This window comes from Chiloscyllium plagiosum, unplaced genomic scaffold (genome assembly GCF_037043375.1).
Source record: "Chiloscyllium plagiosum isolate Xiang-an unplaced genomic scaffold, Cpla_swu_hap1 HiC_scaffold_32, whole genome shotgun sequence".
Lineage (NCBI taxonomy): Eukaryota > Metazoa > Chordata > Chondrichthyes > Orectolobiformes > Hemiscylliidae > Chiloscyllium > Chiloscyllium plagiosum.
In genome coordinates, this window is record NW_028270170.1 from 35,391,714 (window position 1) to 35,416,184 (window position 24,471).

General features: G+C 41.4%; 1 protein-coding gene across 3 annotated transcripts in view; it reads right to left on the minus strand.

Annotated features, from left to right (window-relative positions):
• LOC122539986 (progranulin-like) overlaps positions 1-24,471 on the minus strand; it is a 106,104-nt gene that overhangs the window by 27,679 nt on the left and 53,954 nt on the right. For all 3 annotated transcript variants that reach the window (XM_043675243.2, XM_043675241.2, XM_043675244.2), the window contains exons 6-10: positions 22,826-22,935; positions 22,083-22,230; positions 17,311-17,408; positions 6,489-6,716; positions 3,440-3,574 (exon numbers count right to left, since the gene is read on the minus strand). In XM_043675243.2, coding sequence (XP_043531178.2) covers positions 3,440-3,574; positions 6,489-6,716; positions 17,311-17,408; positions 22,083-22,230; positions 22,826-22,935 — 719 coding nt within the window. The remainder of the gene's footprint in view (positions 1-3,439; positions 3,575-6,488; positions 6,717-17,310; positions 17,409-22,082; positions 22,231-22,825; positions 22,936-24,471) is intronic.

Consider the following 24,471-nt stretch of genomic DNA (forward strand, 5'->3'; position numbering starts at 1 on the left):
ATTTACAGTAAGTCAATAGTGAAGTCTCTTGGTAATTGTTATCAGTTGCTGATTATTTAACCATTTAACATTTACCTTCAGTTCTTGAAAGCCAATGAATATATTTTACAGTTGAATTCAAGGCCTGTGACATGCTCTTGTATCCACAGTATTTATATGGCGAGTTCAGTTCATTTTCTGAACACTGGTAACCCCCCCGAATGTTGATAGGGGAAGATTTCGTGATAGCAATGCCACTGAATGTCAAGGGGCCATGGTTAGATTCTCTCTTCTCAGGGATGGTCATTTCCTGGCCCTTATGCGACTCTAGTGTTCTGAAGTGGGAAGGTGATTAACGTACAAGTTGAAGATGGTTGGACCTAGCACACTGTCGTGACAAAATCCCACAAAGACGGCCTGAAACAGGATGACTGACTCCAGTAAACTCAGTCATCTTACCTTGGGTGTGACTCTAACCAGCAGTTTTCTCTTCCTTGATTCTCACCCAATTCCCATTGACTCTAGTTTTGCCAAGGCTTCACAGTTAAATTCGGTTTCAATATGGTTGTGTGCAAGATAAATCGTGTCTCAAACTTGATTGAGATTTTTGAGCAAGTAATCAACATGATTGATGAGGGCAGAACAGTAGGTATTATTTACTTGGATTTTAGTAAAACCTTTGACAAGTCCCGCATGTTAGATTAATTAATAAAGTTAGATCACATGGAATTCAGGGTGAGCTTGCCAATTGGATACCAGATTGGCTTAATGGCAGCAGACAGAGTGTGATGATGGAAGGTTGCTTTTTGGACTGCAGGCATATGACCGGTCGTGTTCCACAAGGATCGGTACTGGCTCCACTTTTGTTTCTCATTTATATAAGTGATTTAGATGAGAATATAGAAGCATGGTTCGTAAGTTTGCAGATGACATCAAAATTGGTGGTACAGTAGACAACGAAGGAGGTTATCTAAAGTTACAAAGAGATCTTGTTCACTTGGGTCAATGGGATGAAGAATAGTAGATGGAGTTTAATTTGGATAAATGCAAGGTATTGTATTTTGATAATTCGAACAAGGACAGGATTTATACAATTAAAAAGACAGTCTCGGTTAGTTTTGTAGAATAGAGACACTTAGGGGCTCAAGTACATAATTCTTTGAAATTTGTGTCTTGGGTAGACAAAGTGGTTAAGAAAGTGTTTAGCACGCTTGTCTTCATTGCTCAGACCTTCGAGTAAAAGGGTTGGGACATCATGTTAAGGTTGTACAGTACATTGATGAGGCCTATTTTGGAGTAGTATGTTCAATTCTGGTCCTTCCATTATAGGAAGAATATCAAGTTACAGAGGGCTCAAAAAAGATCTACCAGGATGTTGCCAGGAATGGAGGGTTTGAATTATGAAGACAGCCTGGACAGATTGGGACTTTTTTCACTGGAGCGTATGAGATTGAGGGGTGACTTTATAGATGTTTATAAAATCATGAGGGGTACAGTTACAGTGAATTGCAGGTGCCTTCACCCTAATGTGGGGAATTTCAAGACTGGGGCATATTTTTAAGTTAAGAGGAGAACGATTAAAAAAATGATATGGGGCAATTATTTGATTTTAAACACAGATTGGTTCATGTGTGGAATAAACTTCCAGAAGAAGTGGTGAATGCAAGTACTGTTACAACATTTAAAAGACATTTAGATAAGGACCAGAATAAGGAATGTTTGGAGGGGTATAGGCTTAGCGCAAGAGGGTGGGACTAGTTTAGCCTAGGATTATGTTCTGCTTGATTGGACCAATAGGTCAGTTTTAGTGTTGCAAGACTCTATGATACTATTATCAAGGGCAGTCACACGCCTCACCTCTGAAATTCAGTTCTATTTCGGCTGTACACTTATCCTCACCCTTTCCCACATTACACTGTCAGGTTTTTGCCCACTCACTTAATTTGCCGATATTTTTCTGTTGATTCCTTGAGACATCCTCACCATTTGCTTTCCCACAATTTTGAGTGATCCGCAAACTTGGTAATAGCATACTCATTTCCCTCACCCATGTCATCAATATAGTTGTAAATAATTGTGGCCCCAACACTGACCTCCTGAAACACTCCACTAGATACAGCTTGCTATCCTGAAATTGCCTGTTTTAACCCAACACTATCTTCTGTTAATTAGTCAATCCTCTATCCATGAAAATCTACAACTCTCAATACCATGCAGTCATCCTATTAAGTAACTTTTACTTAATAGGATGAGTCATTACCCCAAATGCATTTTGGAAATTCAAATATATTATATTGACTGGCTCCTTTTTATCTATACTGCTGTTAAGTCTCCAAAGAATTCTAATAAATTTGTCAGTCATCACTTCCCTTCATGAAGCCATAATGACGCTACCTAATTTTGTATCTCAGAATGAGATTACCCAGCCAGTTGCCTCCACCAGTTTAACAGGTCTCTGACATTCGAATCCTGTTCTCAGTGTGAACATCCCCTTCAGTGTTCCCAATTTAATTGCACAACCATTGATGACTGCATTATGCTACAGAGACCCTAAATACAGGAATTCCCTCCTGATAAAGGTTTGGAAAGCACTCAGAGTCTATGGTGAAGTAGGTTCAGTTGGGGTTCAAAAGGGAATTAGATTGACTTTGGAAAAGAAAGAATGTGCATGGTTATAGGGAGAAGGTGGGACAATGGCATTGTGAATTACTCACATGGCAAGTTGTTGCAGCCATAATTAGCCAACTGTCTGCAGCATTTCTAAATCCTATGAAAACCTCTCCAATTACTCTCTTACTTTATGACAGTTCTTTAAATCACCTGATCATTTTTCGTCACCGGTCCCAATATCTCCTATGGCCTAGTGGAAACTTTTGCATCATAGCATTACTGTGAAGCATGTGCCATATAGATTCAAGCTGTAGGTGGCAAGATTAGGGGTAATGATTTCAATTTCAATGGCAGTAAGGTAGGGTCAGAGTCAGTCATGTTATACAGGTAGAAGCAAGCAGGATGTGGGAGGGATGTGATAGGATTTGAAGATTGGTGCTGCATCAAAGTAACATGCTTCAGACTTCATGAATGATGGTCAAATGGTGAGGGGTACTTGGTTTATGACAAAAATTTAGAAGTTTTGATCTGCCTGTTTTTTAGTTTAAAATACAGTGTGTCTTGAACTAAGGCTTGAACATTTGTACCTACTGTAGTAGGCAAAAGCTTTTCAATGGTACACAGCTGCCAGATCAAAAAGGACAGATCTGACTAAACGTCAAATGCAAGATTCCTCACTGTGGAGGATAGTGCGATTTGATGATGTCCTTTCAAATGATCTCTTATTAACAGGAAAATTGCACAAATGTTCCTCTAACCTGAGGTAAAGAGCAACAGCTCCAGCTGCCAGTCTTATTTCTGCAGCAACTGCTCCATCACGTGTATTTTATACCATCATCACAAGTCTTACCTTCATTTTTTCCATACTGCTTGTCAACTTCAGGACCATGGGAATGAAAGAATCCTTCGTCTTACATAAGCCTTTCTGAACGTCACATGTGTAGCCATTGGGACAACAGTGTGTATGATCTTCACAGCAAACTGCCTATTGGTACAAAAGCAACAATATATTAAGTTGTATTTAATCAGAGCATTCACTGCATTTCAAATCTGGCTCTTTCCAGCTTCCAGATGGTTTTTGATGCATCATGTGTGTGGATATTTTGGGTGATCTATCTTTTGGGGGTCGTATTATTGGAAAAGAAACATACCTCCAGCTGGTATTCTGAACTGCAGGTGGATTTGTGTTACACAGTGGATAGTGTTTAACTGTTGGAAACATGCATGAACACTGAATTGAATTGAATTGAATTTATTGTCACATATACCGAGGCACAATGAAAAGCTTTGTCTTGCAAGCAATACAGGCAGATCACAGAGTTAAATAGCATAGATAGTAAATCATAGGTAAACAGCAGGAAAAACAAAAACACAGATACAGGGACATGTTAAGAGTTTGAGAGTCCATTCAGTATTCTAACAACAGTAGGGTAGAAACTGTTGCGTAACCGGCTGGGGAGGCTGGGGAGAGAAGGCTTCTATACCTTCTCTCTGATTGTACAGGTTGTAGAAAAACATTGCCAGGGTGGGATGGATCATTAAAAATGCTGGCAGCCTTTCCTTGACAGCGAGCCTGGTAGATGGATTCTACACATGGGAGGTTGGCCTTTGTGACTGTCCGGGCCGAGCTCACTATTCTCTGTAACCATCTCCAATGTTGAATGGTGTAGTTGCCATACCAGGTAGTGATAAATCAAGACAGAATGCTCTCGATGGCGCACCTGTAAAAGTTGGCAAGGGTATTCACCGTCATGCCAAATTTCCTCAGCTGCCTGAGGAAGGGGAGATGTTGTTGGGCCTTTGTAACCAGTGCGTCCACATGAAGAGTCCAAGAAAGGTTGTTGTGGATGACCACTCTCAAGAGCTTGACATGCTTCACTCATTCCACCTCTGTGCTGTTAGTGTGTAGGGGGGTATGAGTAACATCCCACTGAAAGTCAATAACGAGTTCCTTGGTTTTTGCTGGCATTGAGAGCTAGAGCACCATTTTTCCAGGTCTTCCACCTCCCATCTGTAGTCTGTTTCGTCGCCGTCTGAGAGTTCACCAACTATGGTGGTGTCATCAGCTAACTTGTAAATGGAATTGCAGTCATGGGTATACACTGTGTACAGTAGGGGGCTGAGTGCGCATGCCGGGGGCTCCTGTGTAAGTGAATGAAATATTGTCCCCATTCTTCACTGATTGTGGTCTGTGGGTCAGGAAACTGAGGATCCAGTTGCAGAGAGTGGGGTTTAGTCCAACATCACTAAGTTTAGTAATCAGTCTCAAGGGGGTAATAGTGTTAAAGGTTAAACTGTAGTCAATGAGTAGGATTCTTATGCAGCTATTCTTGGTGTCAAGATGTTCGAGGGAGGAGTGAAGGGCAAATGATATGGATCTGTTATTCCGATACGCAAATTGGAGTGGTCAAGAATCGTGGGGAGGCTTGAGCTGATTAATGCTATGACCAGCCTTTCAAAGCACTTCATGACCACCGAGGTGAGGGTCACTGGGCGGTAGTCATTGAGACATGCTGCATGAGCCGCCTTAGGCACAGGGATGATGTTGGCCCTTTTGAAGCAGGCAGGGACAGGGGACTGCTGCAGCGAGAGGTTGAAGATGTCCCAGAACACCTCTGCCAGTTGATCTGCGCATGCTCTGAGTGCGCAGCGTGGTACTCCATCTGGTCCCATCACTTTCCCTGAATTCACACGAAGGAAAACTGATCTGACCTCTGATGTTGGGACAGGTTCGTCAGGACTTGTCAGAATAGGTGTTACCTCTCTGCCGAAATTCTGCTCAAAGCGAGCATAGAAGGCTTTGAGGTGTTGTCATCGCCTGCTATCTTGCACTGTCTCTTTTTAGAACCTGTGATGTCATTCAGTCCTTGCCATAATCGCTGGGTGTCTGTCTGGATCTCTAGTTTGGATCAGTATTGATCCTGGGCTGTCTTAATGGCTCTGCAAAGGTCATACTTAGATTTCTTATATTTGAGTGGGTCTCCTGATCTGAAGGCCTCACGCCTGGTTTTTAGCAGGTTCTCTATGTCCTGATTCATCCAGGGTTTCCTGCTGGGGTACATCCGCATTGATTTCCTCGGTATGCAGTCCTCCACACATTTGCTGTTAAAGTCTGTGACAATGTCGTCCATAGGTAACTGTTTGAAAATGTCCCAATCTGCCGATTCCAGACAGCACTGGAGTTGATCCTCTGCCTCCTCCAACCAGCACTGGACCTCTATCCGCGAGGGAGCCTCCTGGCTAGAGTTTTTGCCTGTAAGCCGGGAGAAGCATGGCATTATGGTTGGAGTTCCCAAAATGAGGGCAGGGGATGGAGCGGTACACATCCTTCCCAGTGGTGTAACAGTGGTCTAAAATGTTCGTGCCCCTGGTGGAGCAGGTAATGTTCTGGTGGTACTCCGGCAACACCTTCCTTAGGTTGGCTTGATTAAAGTCGCCAGTTACAATAAACAGGGCCTCAGGGTGTTCAGTCTCCAGGGTGTTAGTAGTGGAATACAGCACATCCAGAGCTTCCTCAACCTTTGCTTGTGGCGATATGTACACAGCAGTGGTACATTCCAGTGGTAGATAGAAGGGGGCGACAGTTGAACATTCCGCTTTGCAGGCATTAAAAAGTACAGGGGGAGGAAACTAGATATCCTTAGCATTCCTGATATTCCACTTTTCAGTAATAAGGTTTATTGGGCAACGTTACTGAATGTACACTCTTAACTCCACTTCCCCTCCAGCTTACACAAAAATCTTTTTCAAATGAAAGCCAAATTAAGGTGCTGATACTATTATTGTAACAATAGATCTTCACTCTCAGCTTTGAAAATGTACCTCTCACAAAGATTCTGCATATTATCATAGATACGGTTTCAAGTGTTCTGGTCAAGATTTTTGTTCTGAAAACCAACCTGTGGAATGGGGCAGCACGCCCAATCTCCTGAAAGGCCCTCGCAGCATGTTTGATTGTCAGGACAGCTCTTGGTTTCATCACACTTGACATCCCTCACTGTAACTTGCACAATAGCTGGAGTCTTGGTCATCCAGGGGATAGAGATGCCCCTCTGGTAGCAGTGTCCTTCCGAATCACATTCGAAGCCATGAGGACAACAATGTACGTGGTCTTCGCAGCAAACTGCCTAATGGGGAAAAAAGAACACGCGATAAATTAATCACAATCCCAAATTTTTTCCTGTAAAAGTTGCTTTTGGGGTACAAACATCATTTTAAACTTTCTGACCTACAATTATGTCAACATTTGTATTTCAAGTCATTATTGGCAGAGTTGCACCGTAACTATTCTTTCAGTGCTTACCTCTCCCGAAGCCGCAAATAATGGCATACCAAGACTCTCACCAAGCAGACCTAAAAATAAGGCGTTATCCTGTTGAAATTGCAACACAGCCAGGACAATTTGCATGCCAAGCAGCATAAACAGCATTTGACAGAGCTAATCAATCCACAACCCACCAATCCCATATCAGATCCAAGCCTGTAGTTCTGCCACATGCAGTCACTAAAGTGGTGGACAATTTAACAAATAACAGGAGGATATTTTATAAATATCCCAATCCTCAAAGATGGGACAGGCCAGCAAAGGAGCTTACAAGACAATCTTGCAATATTTGAAGCACCTTCAGCCAGAGGTGCTGACTAGATGATCCTTCATGGCCTCTTCCATAAATTCCAAACATCATAGATACCAAGCTTAAGCCAATGTTCGTATGATGTCAAAAAATGACTGAAGACTTGATACTGCAACATACTGTCAATAGAATTGAAGACTTGTGCTCCAGAACTAGCCACACCCCTAGTCAAGTTGCTCCAGTAGTGTTGCACATTGGCATTTACTAGCAACGTGGAAAATTGCACAGGTACATCCTGTCCATAAAAAGGAGGGCAAATTCAACCCAGCACAATCAAACAGTCTACTCTCATTTATTAGCCAAGTGGTAGAATATGTCATCAATAGTTTCAACAAGTATCATTTACTCAATTACCTCCACAATGACACTTAGTTTGGGTTCTACCAGGGCCACTCGGTTCCTGACTCACCCTTAACAATTTCTCCATCGAATCCTCCACTTCCTCCAGATGAAAGGGGTAGCCATGGGCTCCAGCTATGCCTGTCTCTTTGTTGGCTACTTAGAATAGTCCATCTTCCATAATTACGCCAGCACCACTCCCCACCTCTTCCTCCGCTGCATTGATGACTGCATCGGCACCACCTCGTGCTCCCGCGAGGAGGTTGAGGAGTTCATCAACTTCACTAACACATTCCACCCAGACTTTAAATTCACTGGATCATCTCTGACACCTCCCTCCCCTTCCTGGACCTCTCCATCTCCATCTCCATTAATGACGACCGACTTAACACTGACATTTTTTAGAAATCCACCGACTCCCACAGCTACCTGGATTACACCTCATCAGACCCTACCTCCTGCAAAAATGCTATCCCGTATTCCCAATTCCTCCGCCTCTGCTGTATCTGCTCCCAGGAGGACCAGTTCCACCACAGAACATACCAGATGGCCTTTTTCTTTAAAGACTGTAATTTCCCTTCCCATGTGGTTGAAGATGCCCTCCAAAGCATCTCATCCACGCCATTCACCTCTGCCCTCAAACCCCACCTCTCCAACCGCAACAAGGACAGAACCCCTCCTGGTCCTCACCTTCCACCCTGCTAATCTCCCCATAAACTGCGCCATGCGCCGACATTTCTGCCACCTCCAAACGGACCCCACCACGAGGGATATATTTCCCTCCCCACCCCTTTCTGCCTTCTGCAAAGGCCATTCCCTCAGTGACTACCTGGTCAGGTCAATGCCCAACAACCGACCCTCCCCTCCTAGCATCTTCCCCTGCCACCACAGAAATTGCAAAACCTGCGCCCACACCTCACCCCCAGTCTCCATCCAAGGCCCCAAAGGAGCCTTCCACATCCATACTTTCACCTGCGCATCCATCAATGGTCATTTGTTGTATTTGTTGCTCCCGATGTGGTCTCCTTGACATTGGGGAGACTGGACGCCTTCTCACAGATCACTTTAGGGAAATCTCCGGGTCACCTGTACCAATCAATCCTACCGCCCCGTGGTTGAATATTTCAACTCCACCTCCCACTCTGCTGAGGACATGCAGGTCCTGGGCCTCCTCCACCCAATGCCTGGAGGAAGAACGCTTCATTTTCTGCCTTGGAACACTTCAGCCCCAGGGCATCAATGTGGACTTCCACCTGTTTCCTCATTCACCCTCTCCCCACCTTACCCCAGTTCCAACCTTCCAGCTCAGCACCATCCTCATGACCTGTCCTACCTGCCAATCTTTCCTTCCCACCTCCCCACTCCACCCCTCCTCTCTGACCTATCACCTTCATCCCCATCCACCTATTGCACTCTTAGCTGCCTTCTCCCCAGCACCCCCCCCACCCCTCCCATTTATCTCTCCAGCCCAGAGGCTCACTGCCTCATTCCTGATGAAGGGCTTTTGCCTGAAATGTCGATTTTCCTGCTCCACGGATGCTGCCTGACTTCCTGTGCTTCTCCAGCACCACTCTAATCTAGATCCTGACTATCATAGCCTTGGTACAAGAAACTGGAACTCATGAGGGGAAGAGAGGCAGCATTTCTGATAGCGTGGCTTCAAAGAAGCTCTGATCAAACACAGCATCAGGAAAAACATTCGCCCTGGTTGGAGTCAGATGGTAAGGAAGGTGGTTATGATTGCTGAGGGAAAATCATCTTAACCCCAGAAATTCACTGCAAGAGTTCCTCAGCCGTTGCATCACCCTCCCTCCATCAAAAGGTCAGGAGTGGGGATCTTCGTTAATAATTACTGTTGTGGTTAAATTACCACAAGCTATCTTTAATTCAGCTACTTTTTAAGAAACCTCACAATCAAGTACTGAAACAATTGCTTGGAACTTTATTGTGCCTATCAACCAAATAAGACCCCAAAGTAACCAAGTCAAGTCTCACAATCCAACTAGGCTATTACCCATGATTCCAATCAACAGTGTCTGTTTCTAGATGTGTCCTGGAGTTGAATTTTTCTGTTCTTCAAGTTTGTGGTTTGACATTATTAATGATCCTTTAGATTCTTTCGTCCAAAACATTGACTACTCCTCTGGAGCTATCAAATCTGCAACATGCCTCCTGGTCAGAAATAGCTTCCCTGTTCCTTGTTACATTTGGCATCAACTGCCTTTTCAAAGGCACAGCTTTCCTGTTATTAACTCTTGAGATCATGCTATACAGCAGGCATTTATCAGGAAGTGTTAGAAGTTGTTTACATAGCTTTGACTTCTTCTCCCAGGCATGGCGAATTTCTTTCAATTCTGGAATAACAGTTTGTCCTGGACTCTTAACAGTTTATCCCAGAATGAGTTATTGTTGTTTCTTTCAATTCATGACCAGTTATCAACTTTCTGAAGTTTACACCATCACATTACCACAAAGTTCAGGACTATTTTCAACTTCTAAGATACTGAATCAGTCTGTGTCAAAATACAGTAAGACCTGGAGAACATTCCAGCTTGGGATGGTGAGTGGCAAGTAACATTTGCACCACAAAAAATGCCATGCAATAACCATCTCCAATAAGCAAGAGTCTAACTATTGGCCTTTGACATTCAGCACACACAATACTCTGGGTGGGTCTCATCAAGGTCCTGCATAATTGCAGCAAGATATTTCTGTTCCTGTCTTTGAATCATTTTGCTATGAAGACCTTTTTCACCAACTGCTGTACTGCATGCTCACTTTGTGACTGGTGATCAAGAACACCTTCCATTTTCTCAAAACATCTCCATTAAGAGAATAATGTGCCTTCCTATTTCTCCCTCCAAAGTCAACAATCTTACATTTAGCCATATCATACTAAACATTTGTGTACCAAAAGTTAGTGATAAATTCAATGCTTTAAAAGTTGTCAAAACTTGAGCAAAAAATACCGAAGTAAGTACGAACTATCACTCGAAGAAACAAATACCAGGGGAGCTAATGGAGCTAAAGGCCAATGAGTCCCCTGGACTTAATGAGATAAGAGATGCATTGGTAGTAATTTTCCAAAAATCCTTAGATTCAGAATAAGTCCCAGAGGATTGGAAAACTGTCATTGGAACACCTTTATTTAAAAAGGAAAGAAAGACAAAAAAAAGAGACTGCAGGCCAGTTAATTTAATATCAATCATTGGGAAAATGTTATAAATGAGTTGATTATAAAGGATATAATAACAGAGCTTTTAGATAGCCATAACAATCAAGCAGAGCAAGGATGGCTCCATGAAAGGAAATCATGCCTGACGTATTTATTAAAGCCTCTGAGGAGGTAACAAGCAGGGTAGATAGAGGTTAACCATTATATGGAATATATTCGAATTTCCAAGTGGCATTCTACGGAGTATGACACAAAAGGTTACTTCAGATAAAAGCCCATGGCTTGGGGTAGTTTATTAGCATGGTTAGAGGATGGGCTAACAAATAGAAAACAGAGTTGGGATAAAGAGGAAACTTTCAGGATGGCAACCTGCAACTATGGAGTGCCAAAGGAATCCGTGCAGGGCCCACAATCGTACAAGATATATTAATGACTTGGAAGACGGAAGTAAATGTACTAACATCACGTTTGTGGATGACACAAAATTAAGTGGAAAGACAAGTAATGAGGATGCCATGGGAGTATAAAGAGGGGTATAGACAGACTTTGTAGATCGAATACAATATGAGAAAGAGTGAGGTTATGCACTTTGGCAGGAATTGAAAAGCGGAATGTCACTTGAATGGAGAAAGACTGCAGAAAGCTGTGGTACAGCTGTGGTACAGTGGAATTTGGGCATCCTAGTGCATGAATCATAAAAAGCTGTTGTTTCAAGTTCTATACATCATAAGGAAGGCAAATGGAAATTGGCCTTTTTCTCATAGAGAACAAGAATAGGAAGGTTAGTTAAAACTGTACAAGCATGAGTCATAACACATTTGGAATACTGTTGACAATTTTGGTCCTAATATCTAAGGAAATTCATATTGCTGTTGGAGCAGGATGACCCCAACTTCGAGATTTTTATAAGAGTAGAGATTTGGCAGATTAAGCTTGCGTTCATTACAGTCTAGAAGAATAAGAAGGCTCCTTATTTTAAAAAAATAATTAGGCTTTTGAGGAATTTGAAAGGGTAGATGCTCAGAAGTTGTTTACCCTGTGGGAGAATTCGGTCCAGAGAGCATAACCCTTGAATGAGGAGTGACTCATTTGAGAGAGAGATAAGAAGAAACTTTTTCTTAGGATGATGAATCGGTGGAATTCTTTCCCCACAGAGGGCTGTTAAGTCTGGGTTGCTATGTATATTCAAGCTGAGATAGAATAGTTTTTAATCATTCAGGAAATAAAGGGTTATGGGGTTAAGGCAGCAAAGTGGAGTTGAGAATCATCAGATCATCCACGATTTCATTGAGTGGTGGAGTAGATGCAATGGGCCATAGCCGATTTAGGCTCCTACGTCTTATGGTTTATTGGATAAAGCAGCCTGCTTGATTTGCAGCCCGTCCATCAACTTCAATATTTAACCCCCACCACCAACTCAGAAGCAGTAGTATGCACCACTTATAAGAAAGATACACTGTCAAAACTCACCAAAGCCTCTTCAATTGCATTTTCCTCCACCATCTAGAAGGACAAGGGTACATGGATAGGAAAGATTTAGAGAGATACAGGCCAAGTGCAGCTAAATGGGACTAGTTCGTTTCAGGTCAGCATGGACAGGTTGGGCCTGAAGGCCTATTTCCATGCTGTATGACTCCACGACAGAAACACAGGAATAACATTGCCAAACCTTCACTATTCCAGGTCTAAAATGTAGAACTGCTTTAGCAGGACAGGGTTCTATCTGCACCATGTGAACCATAGGAGTTCAATGCAGCACTCAGCACCATCTTCGCAAAGACAATTAGGGTCACAATAAATGCTGGCTAAGCCAGCAGATTCTGTGAATGGTAAAGAAAACACAGTAAAATGCATTTCACTTGGTGTCTATGGTAAACTCAAGACTAAGACCAAAATATGTGGAGTCAAGAGATAAGAAACAGAATAAAGAGCAAGCTGGCCACAAAACAGTGTATAAGGGTTAAATAAAACTATTTATTGAATGTAGTAAGTGGTCAAAAGTGACAGTTACTTAGAAAATTCTTACAGAGCACAACATGGTAGCTCACAGATATTTCTCTGGCTGGTTAAATCAAAGAACAAAATCCAGGATTGCTGTTAAGCCACTTAAGACTGACATGCGGAGGAAATACATCAGAGTGTGATGTTTTGGAATTCTCGATCCAGAGGGCCAAAGAAACTTGATCACTTTGCATGTTCAAAACAGAAATCCTTAGATTTTTTGAGGCAATAACGTCAATGGATAGGAGGATATGGGGGAGGTGATACAGTTAAATTACAAGGAGGTAAATGATCGGCCATGATCGAATTGAAAGGCTGAGCAACCACAATGGCCTACTCCTGTTTCCATGCTCCACTATAATAGCTGCTGAAACCACTGTTAATTACCATCTACAGGAAATAGTTTGGATTCATCATTTTTTTTTATTACATTACAGTGTGGAAACAGGCCCTTTGGCCCAACAAGTCCACACCGACCTGCCGAAGCGCAACCCACCCATACCCCTACATTTACCCCTTACCTAACACTACGGACAATTTAGCATGGCCAATTCACCTGACCTGCACATCTTTGGACTGTGGGAGGAAACCGGAGCACCCAGAGGAAACCCACGCAGACACGGGGAGAATGTGCAAACTCCACACAGTCAGTCACCTGAGGCGGGAATTGAACCCGGGTCTCAGGCGCTGTGAGGCAGCAGTGCTAACCACTGTGCCACCATGCCGCCCACCAATGGGGACAATGAATTGGGGAGGTCAGTACAGTTAACACAGGGAGGACTGCAATAACAGACAGTCTTGATAAGCTTGCAGAAAGGACGTGTCATTAGTAAACTAATACCCACAATAACTACATTAATGAAATGCGAAGTGGTGCATTTTGGGCAGAAAAAAAGCCACATGGACTGAAAAGTGGCAGGTAACATTTACATCATACGAATATCAGGCAATAACCAACTCCAACAAAAGTATAAAAAAAAGTCTCCCCTACCACTGCCATGCAGGATATCACCGTTGACCACAAACCCAGCCCATCTAGGGTATAAAAGGAGATCAGAGGCCTGCTTTTTTGCAGCATATAACTCAACACCTAACTCGCTAAAGCCTACCTATCAAATGAAATGTGCAAGTCATGGTGTGATTCTTTCTACTGGTCTGGATGAGTGCAGTTCTAACACTCACAGGGAAGGCCATTCATTCCCTTGAGCCTGTTCCTCCATTCAAGGAGATCCTAATCCATACACTTGCCTTTGGCCCATATTTCTTAATACCTTTGCTTAACAAAAAAAATTCTCTCCTATTCAAAGTTACAACTGACCAAGCACCACCTGTCATTTATGGAAGAGTGTTCCAAACATCTACCATTCTTTACGTATAGAAGTGCTTTCCAACATCTCTCCTGAATAGTTTAACCCAAATTCTCAGATGATGCCCCCTAGTTCTAGAATCTCCACCCAGCGGAAATAGTTTATATACACTGCCCATTCCTAAAGACTACAACAAATCATTCTTTAACTTTGTAAATTCTAGAGAAAACAGGTCCAATTTGTATAATCTCTCCTCACAGCATAATACCTGAAGCCAGGTATCATTCTTGAAAACCTATGTTGTACTCCCTCCAAGAACAATATATTCTTCGTAAGATGTGGTGCCTAAGAATGGGTCTGGGTGGGTTGCGCTTCGGCGGGTCAGTGTGGACTTGTTGGGCCGAAGGGCCTGTTTCCACACTATAAGTAATCTAATCTAATCTAACCTAATCTAATCTAAATCTGCTCTCAGTACTGCAAGTGGGGTCTAACCAGGGTTTTGTATAACAACAGCAGACTTTCGGTATCATTATGCTCCAGTCCTCTATATATCAAGGCCAGCAGTAGCTTTCTTGATTATTTTGTGCACCTGTTCATGGCATTTTAAAGACGCACATACCTGAACCACCAGGCAGAAGTGGGTAGTGCAGATGCTGGAAATTAGAGTGGTGCTAGAAAAGCACAGCAAATCAGGCAGCATCCGAGAAGCAGGAAAATTGACGTTTTGGGCAAAAGCCCTTCATCAGGAATGACTCCTGATGAAGGGCTTTTGCCTGAAACGTCAATTTTCCAGCTCCTCAGATGCTGTCTAATCTGCAGTGCTTTTCCAGCACCACTCTAATCTTGTGCCTGAACCACCAACCTTTTTTTGGCTATCCATTGCATTTAAGTTCATACCATCCGGAAAGAACCCTGATCTCTCCTTTCTCAGTCCAAAATGCTTACTTTGAACTCAATCTGCCACAGTTTAGCCCATTCACTTAAATTATCAATTACAAATTGTAATTTTTACATTACCATCTACAGTGTCTACAATACCACGTAACTTTTTGCCATTCAATTTGGATATATGACTTTCTGTGCAAGTCATTTTATTCAAAATGTTAATAAATAATTGAGACCCTCACAGATCCTTATTGGCTACATTCTGCCAATTTGAGTATCTACCCATTATTCCTACTTTCTGTTGCCTGCAACTCAACCAATTTCCCAGCTGTATCAATAATATACCCTAAGTTCCCTGGGCTTTTATTTTAGTTAACATCTTCGGCGGGACTTGAACGAATGACTTCTTGGGAAGTCCATATAAACAAAATCCATAGATATCCCCTGCCCACCACCACTTCAAAAAATTCAGAATGGTTTGTCAGGCATCATCTATGTTACAATATGGAGACAGACAGCTGAACCAAATCTGCCTTTCTACTTCTATATTTGCAATGCAGTTAAATTAAAACCTTCTAAAGCACTCAAAATTGACCCGCAAGGTTCCTAACCAGAATAACCCATCTCAGATTCTGCAAATAATCAATCCCTGCCACCCATTACATTTTAAACAAAAACTAGCAATTTATTAACAATATGTTAACTTTGGCAGATCAAAATTAAACAAAAGTAACCAAAATGTTCATCATTTAAACCCAATAGCCTTTATTTTCAGCACTATTCACAAAAAATAGATAAAAAAAGTGTCATGGAATAAGTAAAAAAAAAAATACAAAACTAGCCAGATTACCTAAGTGGTTTTCAAGATGCATTGTTCCACAGGCATAAAAGATTTTTTTTGTGGTTGATTTTTCTGATGTTGATTAGGGTCCCCTTTATAGTTTTCTCAGATGGAGGCTACAATACTTATAACTTTATTTTCTATTCTCTGAGCTTCCAAAAGCTGTTCATGGGAGGTTAATCAGGAAGCTTTCAAATCTTCATGCTGCAGCATCAACAGCCAGAATCTTTATTCCTGAAAGAACTGCCCAAAACCCAGTTCAAACTCTAGCCACTCCCTGACAGATTGTCTGTCTACTCCACAAGTCCCTGTTACCATTCAGTATCTCCATCTGCTTCAGCACAAAGTCTTTTCCACACTTGCTGGAACCAATTCCCACGTACGAGTTTCATTACAGGTACAAGATGCTTTATCCGAACATCCAAAAACTGAAAAGCTCAGAAATCTGAAGGTTTTTTTGTGAAGTTGTTTTCTCATTAACAAGATTGTTTGGCATGCTAACAGTTTACCCAAGTCGATACCCACTTGATGTGTGTCATACAGATGCAACATGGGGGGCATGGCCAAGCACTGACAGGCCTGGGGTTTCTCAGTGAACACCCCCAAGTCAACTCCCACTTGATGCATGTCACGGAGATGCGATGGGGGTGCGTGGCCAAGCACTTTCTTACTTAGAAGTCTACTTCTCTGGTAAGATTTTTAAAACTTTCACCATTAAACGGCTACATTCTGAAAACCAAAAAATCCCAAACTCCCAAAAACAGCTGGTCCCGAGCATTTCAGATAAAGGATCTTATACCTGTAGTAGCCAACTTTTGCTATCTGCTTGAGCATAAGGCCCTTCCACGGTGACAAAGCATCTGCAGAATCTTTTCATCAGGAACTAACCTGTAATCAACTTTCAGGCCTGGCTTCACAAATAAACAAAAGTTTGTTCAGTCTGCTTTCTTTTTAACACAAGCTGTTACCCACAGTCCTAAGTCATTTTTAGCTCACAGTTCCAAACCAAAATTGATAAAAAAGAAAAAGAAAAATGATGAAAAATCAGCAAGGGCTCTCACCTGTCATGAGTCCATGCTTGCTCACCCTGATTAACTGAAAATCTGAACTGTTTAGTTACCACATGTTTACAGACTCCAATAATTCCCCTCCACGTATGCTAGGCTAACTGGTCTGTCATATCTCAGCTTTCCTCTTATACCCATTTTAAACATTCACTGTTTCGTTACTGGCAATTGTAGTCGCAGAGTGTGCTATTAACGAGGTGTACTTCAAAACAACTTGCCAAAGTTTCAACCTTTTCATAATCTGCAACCTTAAATGACAAGGAAAATAGATGCAAGGGAAGATTAGCTTTCAAAAACTAGCAAGTAAGGATCTTTGAAGTACATGCCTTCTATTCAAAACAACATTTAAACTCAGTGTCAGGAAAAGATAAAATATTTGAATACCACTGAGTTGTAGCAGTACTGTCGTGGCCCTCGGAGAAAGATTGAAGCATGCCATTGTATTTCAAATGTACAGGTAATTGAGTCTTACCTTTGGTGCAGGACAGCATCCAAATTCTCCTGAAGGAAGCTTACAGCAAGTATTATTATCAGGGCAGAACACTGTTTCATTGCACCACACATATTGAACTACAAAAGCAAATAAGATAATTAATTAATGGAAGACAAAATCTAATGGTGTCACATGGTGGAGCATAGGAACAAGAGAAAGAGAAATAAGTGGACATTATACACAACATACATGGGAACAAAACGAAAATCAGTAATTTCAACAATAATTTTTCCTTCAACGGTGCTCTGAAAGCAATCGACTATTTTATTCATTTGCGCGACCAATTTGTTTTTGTGGACTGACCAATTGAGCCTCATCTGATTGAAATATCTAGCCCTAGTTCCATGTTCAACTTAAATCAAAGGAGCAGGAATAGGCTATTTGGCCCTTCAAACCTGCTCCACCATTTAACATGATCATGGCTGATCATCCAACTCATACCTCATTCCTACTTTCTCCCCCACACCCTTTGATCCCTTCAGCCCCAAGAACGATACCTAAGTTCTAACTGAAGACATTCAATGCTTTGGTTTCAATTGCTTTCTGTGACAGAAAGTTCCAGAGGCTCACTACTCTCTGGATGAAGAAATTTCACTCCACCTCAGTCCAAAATAGCCTACCCATAACCTTAAACTGTGAATCTTAGTTCTGAAAACTCTATCGGGTAAATCATTTATAGACTGCTAGGAGCTCTAAAGTGGATAACCTCACAATTACCCACATTATACATCATCTTCCATAGATTTGCCCATGTACTTAACTTGCCCAAAACTTTTGAGCATCTCTGCATGCTGCTCACAGCTCATCCACCCACCCTCCCAGCTTTGTGTCTCCTGTAAACTTGGAGATTTACATTTAGTTCCCTAAACTAAATCATTAACGTATATTGTGAATAGCTGGGATCCAAGCAGTGATCCCTACAGTAGCCCACTAATGCTAACTTTAGATGGCAGAGGACGTTTAGTTGTGAAAGGATAGATTGATGTTATGGCAGATTTCTTTCAAATGTTGAAAAAGTTAAATTTTGTCCACAGGGTAGAAAATTTGATCAAGAGAAGAGAAAAGAATTATAGTGGTTAGTATAAACAACAACAAAAAAAAGTCAGGTTAAATGTTGAGAACTGCTTTTCCATTTTCAAACTGAAACACAGAATCAAGTGTAGGCCATTCAGTCTCTCAAGCCTGTTACATTATTTGATGAGAGCAAGGCAGCTCTGCAGTGTGAACTCCTTTACCTCCACGGGGTCCATAATAATAGGTCACAGTTAGGGCAGTAAAATATAACACGGCACTTTGCACCAATGTTTTCACACCAAATTTGACACTTTGTCATGTACAGGAGTTATTAAATGAATAATGGCTTAGTTAATGAGGTATGAATTAAGGACATTGCAGAGACAAAGATTTAGAGCGGAAGTTTCAGAGATCAGAGTTTCAACAATCATAAAGTGATTAAAACCAGGGTCACGAGAAAGGCCAGAATTGGTGTAGCGCAGACAAAGCTTGTAGACCTGTGGAAAACTACAAAGAGGGTCATGAGGGGAGTTACAAAAACAAGTGGAAGTAGTTTAAAATGGAGTAATCAGTTAACTAGAGCACAGGGCGATGGATGACTGGGACTTGGTGCATGTTACAGAAATTTCAATGAGCTCAAGTTTTTGGAAAGTGGCAGATGAGAAACCAGGCAGTACAGTGTTTGAATAGTTGATAGGTTATAATGTATTTGTTTCTTTGAAGTCCAGATTGCAAGAAGAAATAATAAATTTGCCTCATTCACTAAGCCATTATTCATTTAATAACTCCTGGGGTTTACCAGAATGGCTGCATAATTTGAAAGGAATTTGACACCTATTGTGAAATCTGTTTATTTGTGATGATAGGTTCCTGCAATCCACAAGAACTGAAGAAAATTCATTTCAGATGCAAAATGTTAACTGTTTTTTTCTTCACAGATGCTACCAGAGCTGCTGAGTTTTTCCAATATTCTGTGTGCGTTCTAGAAAAGTTTATCTATTCAGTAGCAGATAGATGCCAGAGTGAGGGATGGAGTTGGTGGCTAAGGAAGTAATTTGCAGTGGGGTTCAAAGACAATAGCTTTGGTACTCCCAACATTTAGTTAGAAGAAATTTCTCCTCATCCACTACTGGGATATTAGACATAGGCATAGGCACACTTGTAATTCAGAAACAATGGTCCTGTTAATAGTGACGCATGTATGTTAGCTGACAAAGTTTCAGGAGCAGAAACAAAGAACAGCAGCATCAAAGGCTCAATGGATGAGAAGGGATAGTTTACCTTTCCTACTGGATGTTATATGTGACGTTAAGATTGTTTCACAACAATGATGGAATGGAACATCTTCAAAACCTTCAAATTGTGAACCCACTCCCATTCCTTCCCTTTCTTTTAGCTTTACTTGTTATATTCTCTGTCACCAGGACTGGCTGTTCTTTCCAGTTTAGCAATTAGACACACCATGGTTCTGCAACTCACACATTCCAATCCTTTAATCTGAACTATCAGCATCCTTTCTCCTAAGGCACTCTCCCTCTCCCCCGCCATTCTATCCCCTCCACATTTCATGTCAGGTCTGAAGAACAGTGATCTGGACTCGAAACATAAGCTTACTTTCTCTCCATGCTTGCTGCCTGGCCCACTGTGATCTCCAGCATATTTTATTTTCTGTACAGATTCCAGCATCTGCAGTATTTTGCTCCTACATGGTGGAATGGAAATTTGATTGGAGGAATTCCTACATGAAATTCCAGGAAAGAAGGGTTTGGCTTATGGAAGATGGCTGAATGTTCAAAGAATCAAGAGGAAACGGAAATTGGTGACGGGGTGGTAGTTGCAAAAATGGACAAAACATTCCGGGCCTTTGATCCAAAGAGAGGACTGATGTTTGGAAAATTTGAGAAGGAGAGAAGCAGTACCAGAACAGGGAGAACCATTAACAATATCAAGTAACGCTGGGATCAGTAAAGGAATCAGCAGTTTGTTGGGAGCATTTGAAGCAGCAAGAAGTGGGACTCATAACAATCAGCTCATGATCAGAGGCAGGATAGACTTCAGGGAACGACAAGAGTATTCAGGGCTAGGAATGCCTGAGGGAATCTTGGAGGATGTTTTGCCTGGTGGTCCAAGGAATGAATGTTAGCGGCAAAGGGAGTTGAATAGACGAGCTCAATCTTATGTGAACACTTGAATTATTATTGGTGGCAAAGGCAGAAGATACACAGAGGAAACGTTTTTAAAAGACTGTGTAATAAAAGTTTATTAGCTTTTTTGAAGTTCATGATGAACCGTGGGTGGCACGGTGGTTAGCACTGCTGCCTCACAGCGCCAGAATCCCGGGTTCAATTCCCGCCTCAGGCAACTGTCTGTGTGGAGTTTGCACATTCTCCCCGTGTCTGTGTGGGTTTCCTCCGGGTGCTCCGGTTTCCTCCCACAGTCCAAAAAATGTGCAGGTTAGGTAAATTGGTCATGCTAAATTGTTCGTAGTGTTAGGTGAAGGGGTAAATGTAGGGGAATGGGTCTGGGTGAGTTGCTCTTCGGAGGGTCGGTGTGGAGCTGTTGGGCCGAAGGGCCTGTTTCCACACTGTAAGTAATCTAATTAAACATCATCAGCTCTTTGGATAGTGTTTCAGCTCTCCATTACATTGTGTGTGAAGTGCTAATTCTGATATCACCCTGGAAAAGCCTTTGTCTAACTATAACTTTATACTCTTCGCTTAGGACTCCCTCACCACAGGAAATGCCCATAGTTTATTTCTCTCAAGATGTCAGCACATATGGTGAATAACAATTCACTGGAAGCATTCAGAGGAAATTGGCCAAGTTAAGCCTATCAAGCTAGGAAAGGAAATGGATTACAATAAAAACTAAGCACTGAAGAAACTTAGATCTGGCAGCATCTCTGGAGAGAGAAACAATTAACATTTTAAGTCCCATGCACATTTTTTCATATACACATTTCTCTTGACCTGCTACCAAATGTCAACTGGTAGTTTCTTTCACTACAAACTCAAAAAAAATGCATAGACCAGCTGATCCATTGGTCTTCTGCTGCCCTTGGAAAATAGTTAACATAACTATCTTATCTCCACAGACAATCCAATAATGCTCAGGATGCCATCATAACTGGACCCTCTAACTTCATTTTAATATCTGGATTGATTTTGAGCTACAAGGGAAAAAGGCACCTTTCATACTGAATAGATGGATTATCCTTGTCTTAGCTCAATATGGCTTCAATTACTGAAGTGACACAAGCATATTAAAGGTACAAAAACAATGATCAGCAGAAAAGAAGATATTTAAATGATCATCCTAAGAATTTATTTTCCATTGTGAACAATATTATGAGAAATTAGATTAGATTAGATTACTTACAGTGTGGAAACAGGCCCTTCGGCCCAACAAGTCCACACCAACCCTCCGAAGAGCAACCCCTCCAGACCCATTCCCCTACATTTACCCCTTCACCTAACACTATGGGCAATTTAGCATAGCCAATTCACCTAACCTGCACATTTTTTGGACTGTGGGAGGAAACCCATGCAGACACGGGGAGAACGTGCAAACTCCATACAGACAGTTGCCGGAGGTGTTAATTGAACCCAGGCCTCTGGTGCAGTGAGGGAGCATTGCTAACCACTGTGGTTAATAATTAATAAAATCTAATCTGGATTAATCCTTCTATTAATTAGAGTTTGGACTATGCGGCTAAATAACAATAAAATTTGCAATACCTTTAGTATCCTTCACTGTAAATCTCTTGAAAGCTGGAAACTTTTTCCACATTTCCATCATACCAAATTGAGACACACACTTGGACTGTTTCAGATCACATCTGGTTTCAGAAGGGCAGCAGTGCAAACGATCCTCACAGCACACAGCCTACACAAGAAGTGATTAAACAAAATGTACAGGAGCTTATTCTGTGTTTCCAGCATGAAATATTTATTCATCAAAAAGCTGATAAATAATGTACACATATTTCGTAATCCATTCTATTAGTTTTTTAGAGGCAGGCGGCAACTATCTTTAACATGTTCTCCTAAATTTCTAAACACACCATTAAAGTTAAAAGCCAACTTATCCACTGTAATACTAGCCCCTTTTACGTTTTCATAAGAAGAAAGCATGAAAAAAGTTAAAAGAGTTCGTTATAAACCAGAAAACAAACTTTTTAACCAGCTTTCCTGCAAAGTTATTTTGGAATTTTCCTACCTTGGAACTTAGACAGTCAAACAATTAGTTGCATATGGGTCAAACTGTTAAGAGTTACAGAGTAACATAGGACATAGGAAATAGTTGCCTTCCCTGAGCAGCTGGGCTTTTGCAATAGCCTGTCCACAAATTTACTGAATTAATTTGAGTGATTTATAGCACTGCATTTCACAATTTATCAACACAGGTTTCGAATGCTCAATCATTTAGTTAAAATACACAATACCTCAGAGCTAAAATGAAATTATTGGTCAAACTATACCTTTTCTAAGGGGCAGCACCCCCACAGCTGGTTTGGAAGTATGCAACATGTTGAGCCATCAGGACACTCAGACCCTCCATCTGGGCAAATAATTGCTTTTTCATTCTCATCTGTGAACAACATGTGGCATTTCAGTTTTTATATGATAATTATATTGTAGCAACACAAAACAGTTTCCATTTAAAAAGACAGGTTGTAACCTTGATAGTTCTTCCTTGTGAAAAAGTCAGCCCTGTAAGGAAAGGTAAAGGAATTCAATTTTAAAAATGCTTGCAATTGGCAGATCATGGTGACCATCTGGAAGTAACAGATTGTGTTTGGCTCTCTATATATAAACTTTACAGCACAGAAAACAGCCATCCTTACTTCCACACAACCCACTTTAAATTTTTATTCAAAGTGTACTTCAACAAGAATCTGGTGCTGCTAATGTCACCACGATGCAGGTCTGCACTGGAACCAGAATTGGTAAACCTACTGTTGCTGCCTCACTCTAATCTTGACTCTGAACTCCAGCATCTGCAGTACTTACTTTCACCTACCTCATCATTGCAGTCCACACATTCCAATCCCCTTACCTCTGGGCTAACCCGATGGTGGAGAACCTTTGGTTCTGATATCAATTAGTTAATGTTATATCAGGTCCATACGGATCCAGCCGAAAATTTAAATTATAAAATACTAACTTTTAATGGTAGAACTTGCATTTGTGTTGAGAGCACTTTCTGCAATTGAACTGGCAGAAAATACAGTCTTTCTTTAACAGAACCCAGGTTAAGTTTCTCATTTGTAAGAATCTGACCATGTTCTTTCTTAAACAATTTATGCAATCAACCTCCACCATCTTATTGGGTACAGCATCACAGATTCCAATATCTTGGAAAAGAACTTATTTCCAACCTAGATATTTCAGAATTATTTTCGTCCTATAATTTTTGATTAATCATCTAATCACAGAAGAACTTCTTTTTCTTATCTAAACTAATCCTTTTGAAAACCCTCACAAGGTTACCCCTGTTCCAAGGAACACCGTCCTAATCTTTTCCAACCCTCATTTCATAATGAATGCCTCACATTTAGGTGGAATTGTCTATCCAGAACCATTTTCTCTAGTAAGAAAAAGCGTCTCACTGCCCACACCTCGCTCCAGTCGAATTAGACCATTTGCTCAGAACTTTCATTGGCATTACACCAACCCCAAAGGCTGTATCATTTTACTCTTTGTGACTGAGGCACATCAGGGCAGCTCAGCAAATGTAAAACCAAACATTTTAATTAGTTGTTCTGCTCACTAAAAGGTTGTTACGAACTGGGCTAATTATTGAAAACTAACTGAAGAGATATTGGATATTCCTCAAGATTCCAAGGAAAAGATAAAGCAGAAGTATTTCCAGCAACCTTTAGCCAGAAATGCAGAGTGGGTAATCCATCTCAGCCTCCTCCAGGGGTCCCACCATGAGATGCCAGTCTTCAACCAATGCAATTCACTCCACTGATAAAGAAACAGTTTGAGACATTGGATACTGCAAAGACTATTGGCCCTGACAACATTCCTGCAATAGTACTGAAGGCTTCTGCACCAGAACTTGCCGCACTCCTAGCCAAGCTGTTCCACTACTTTTACAACACTGGTATGTACCCGACAA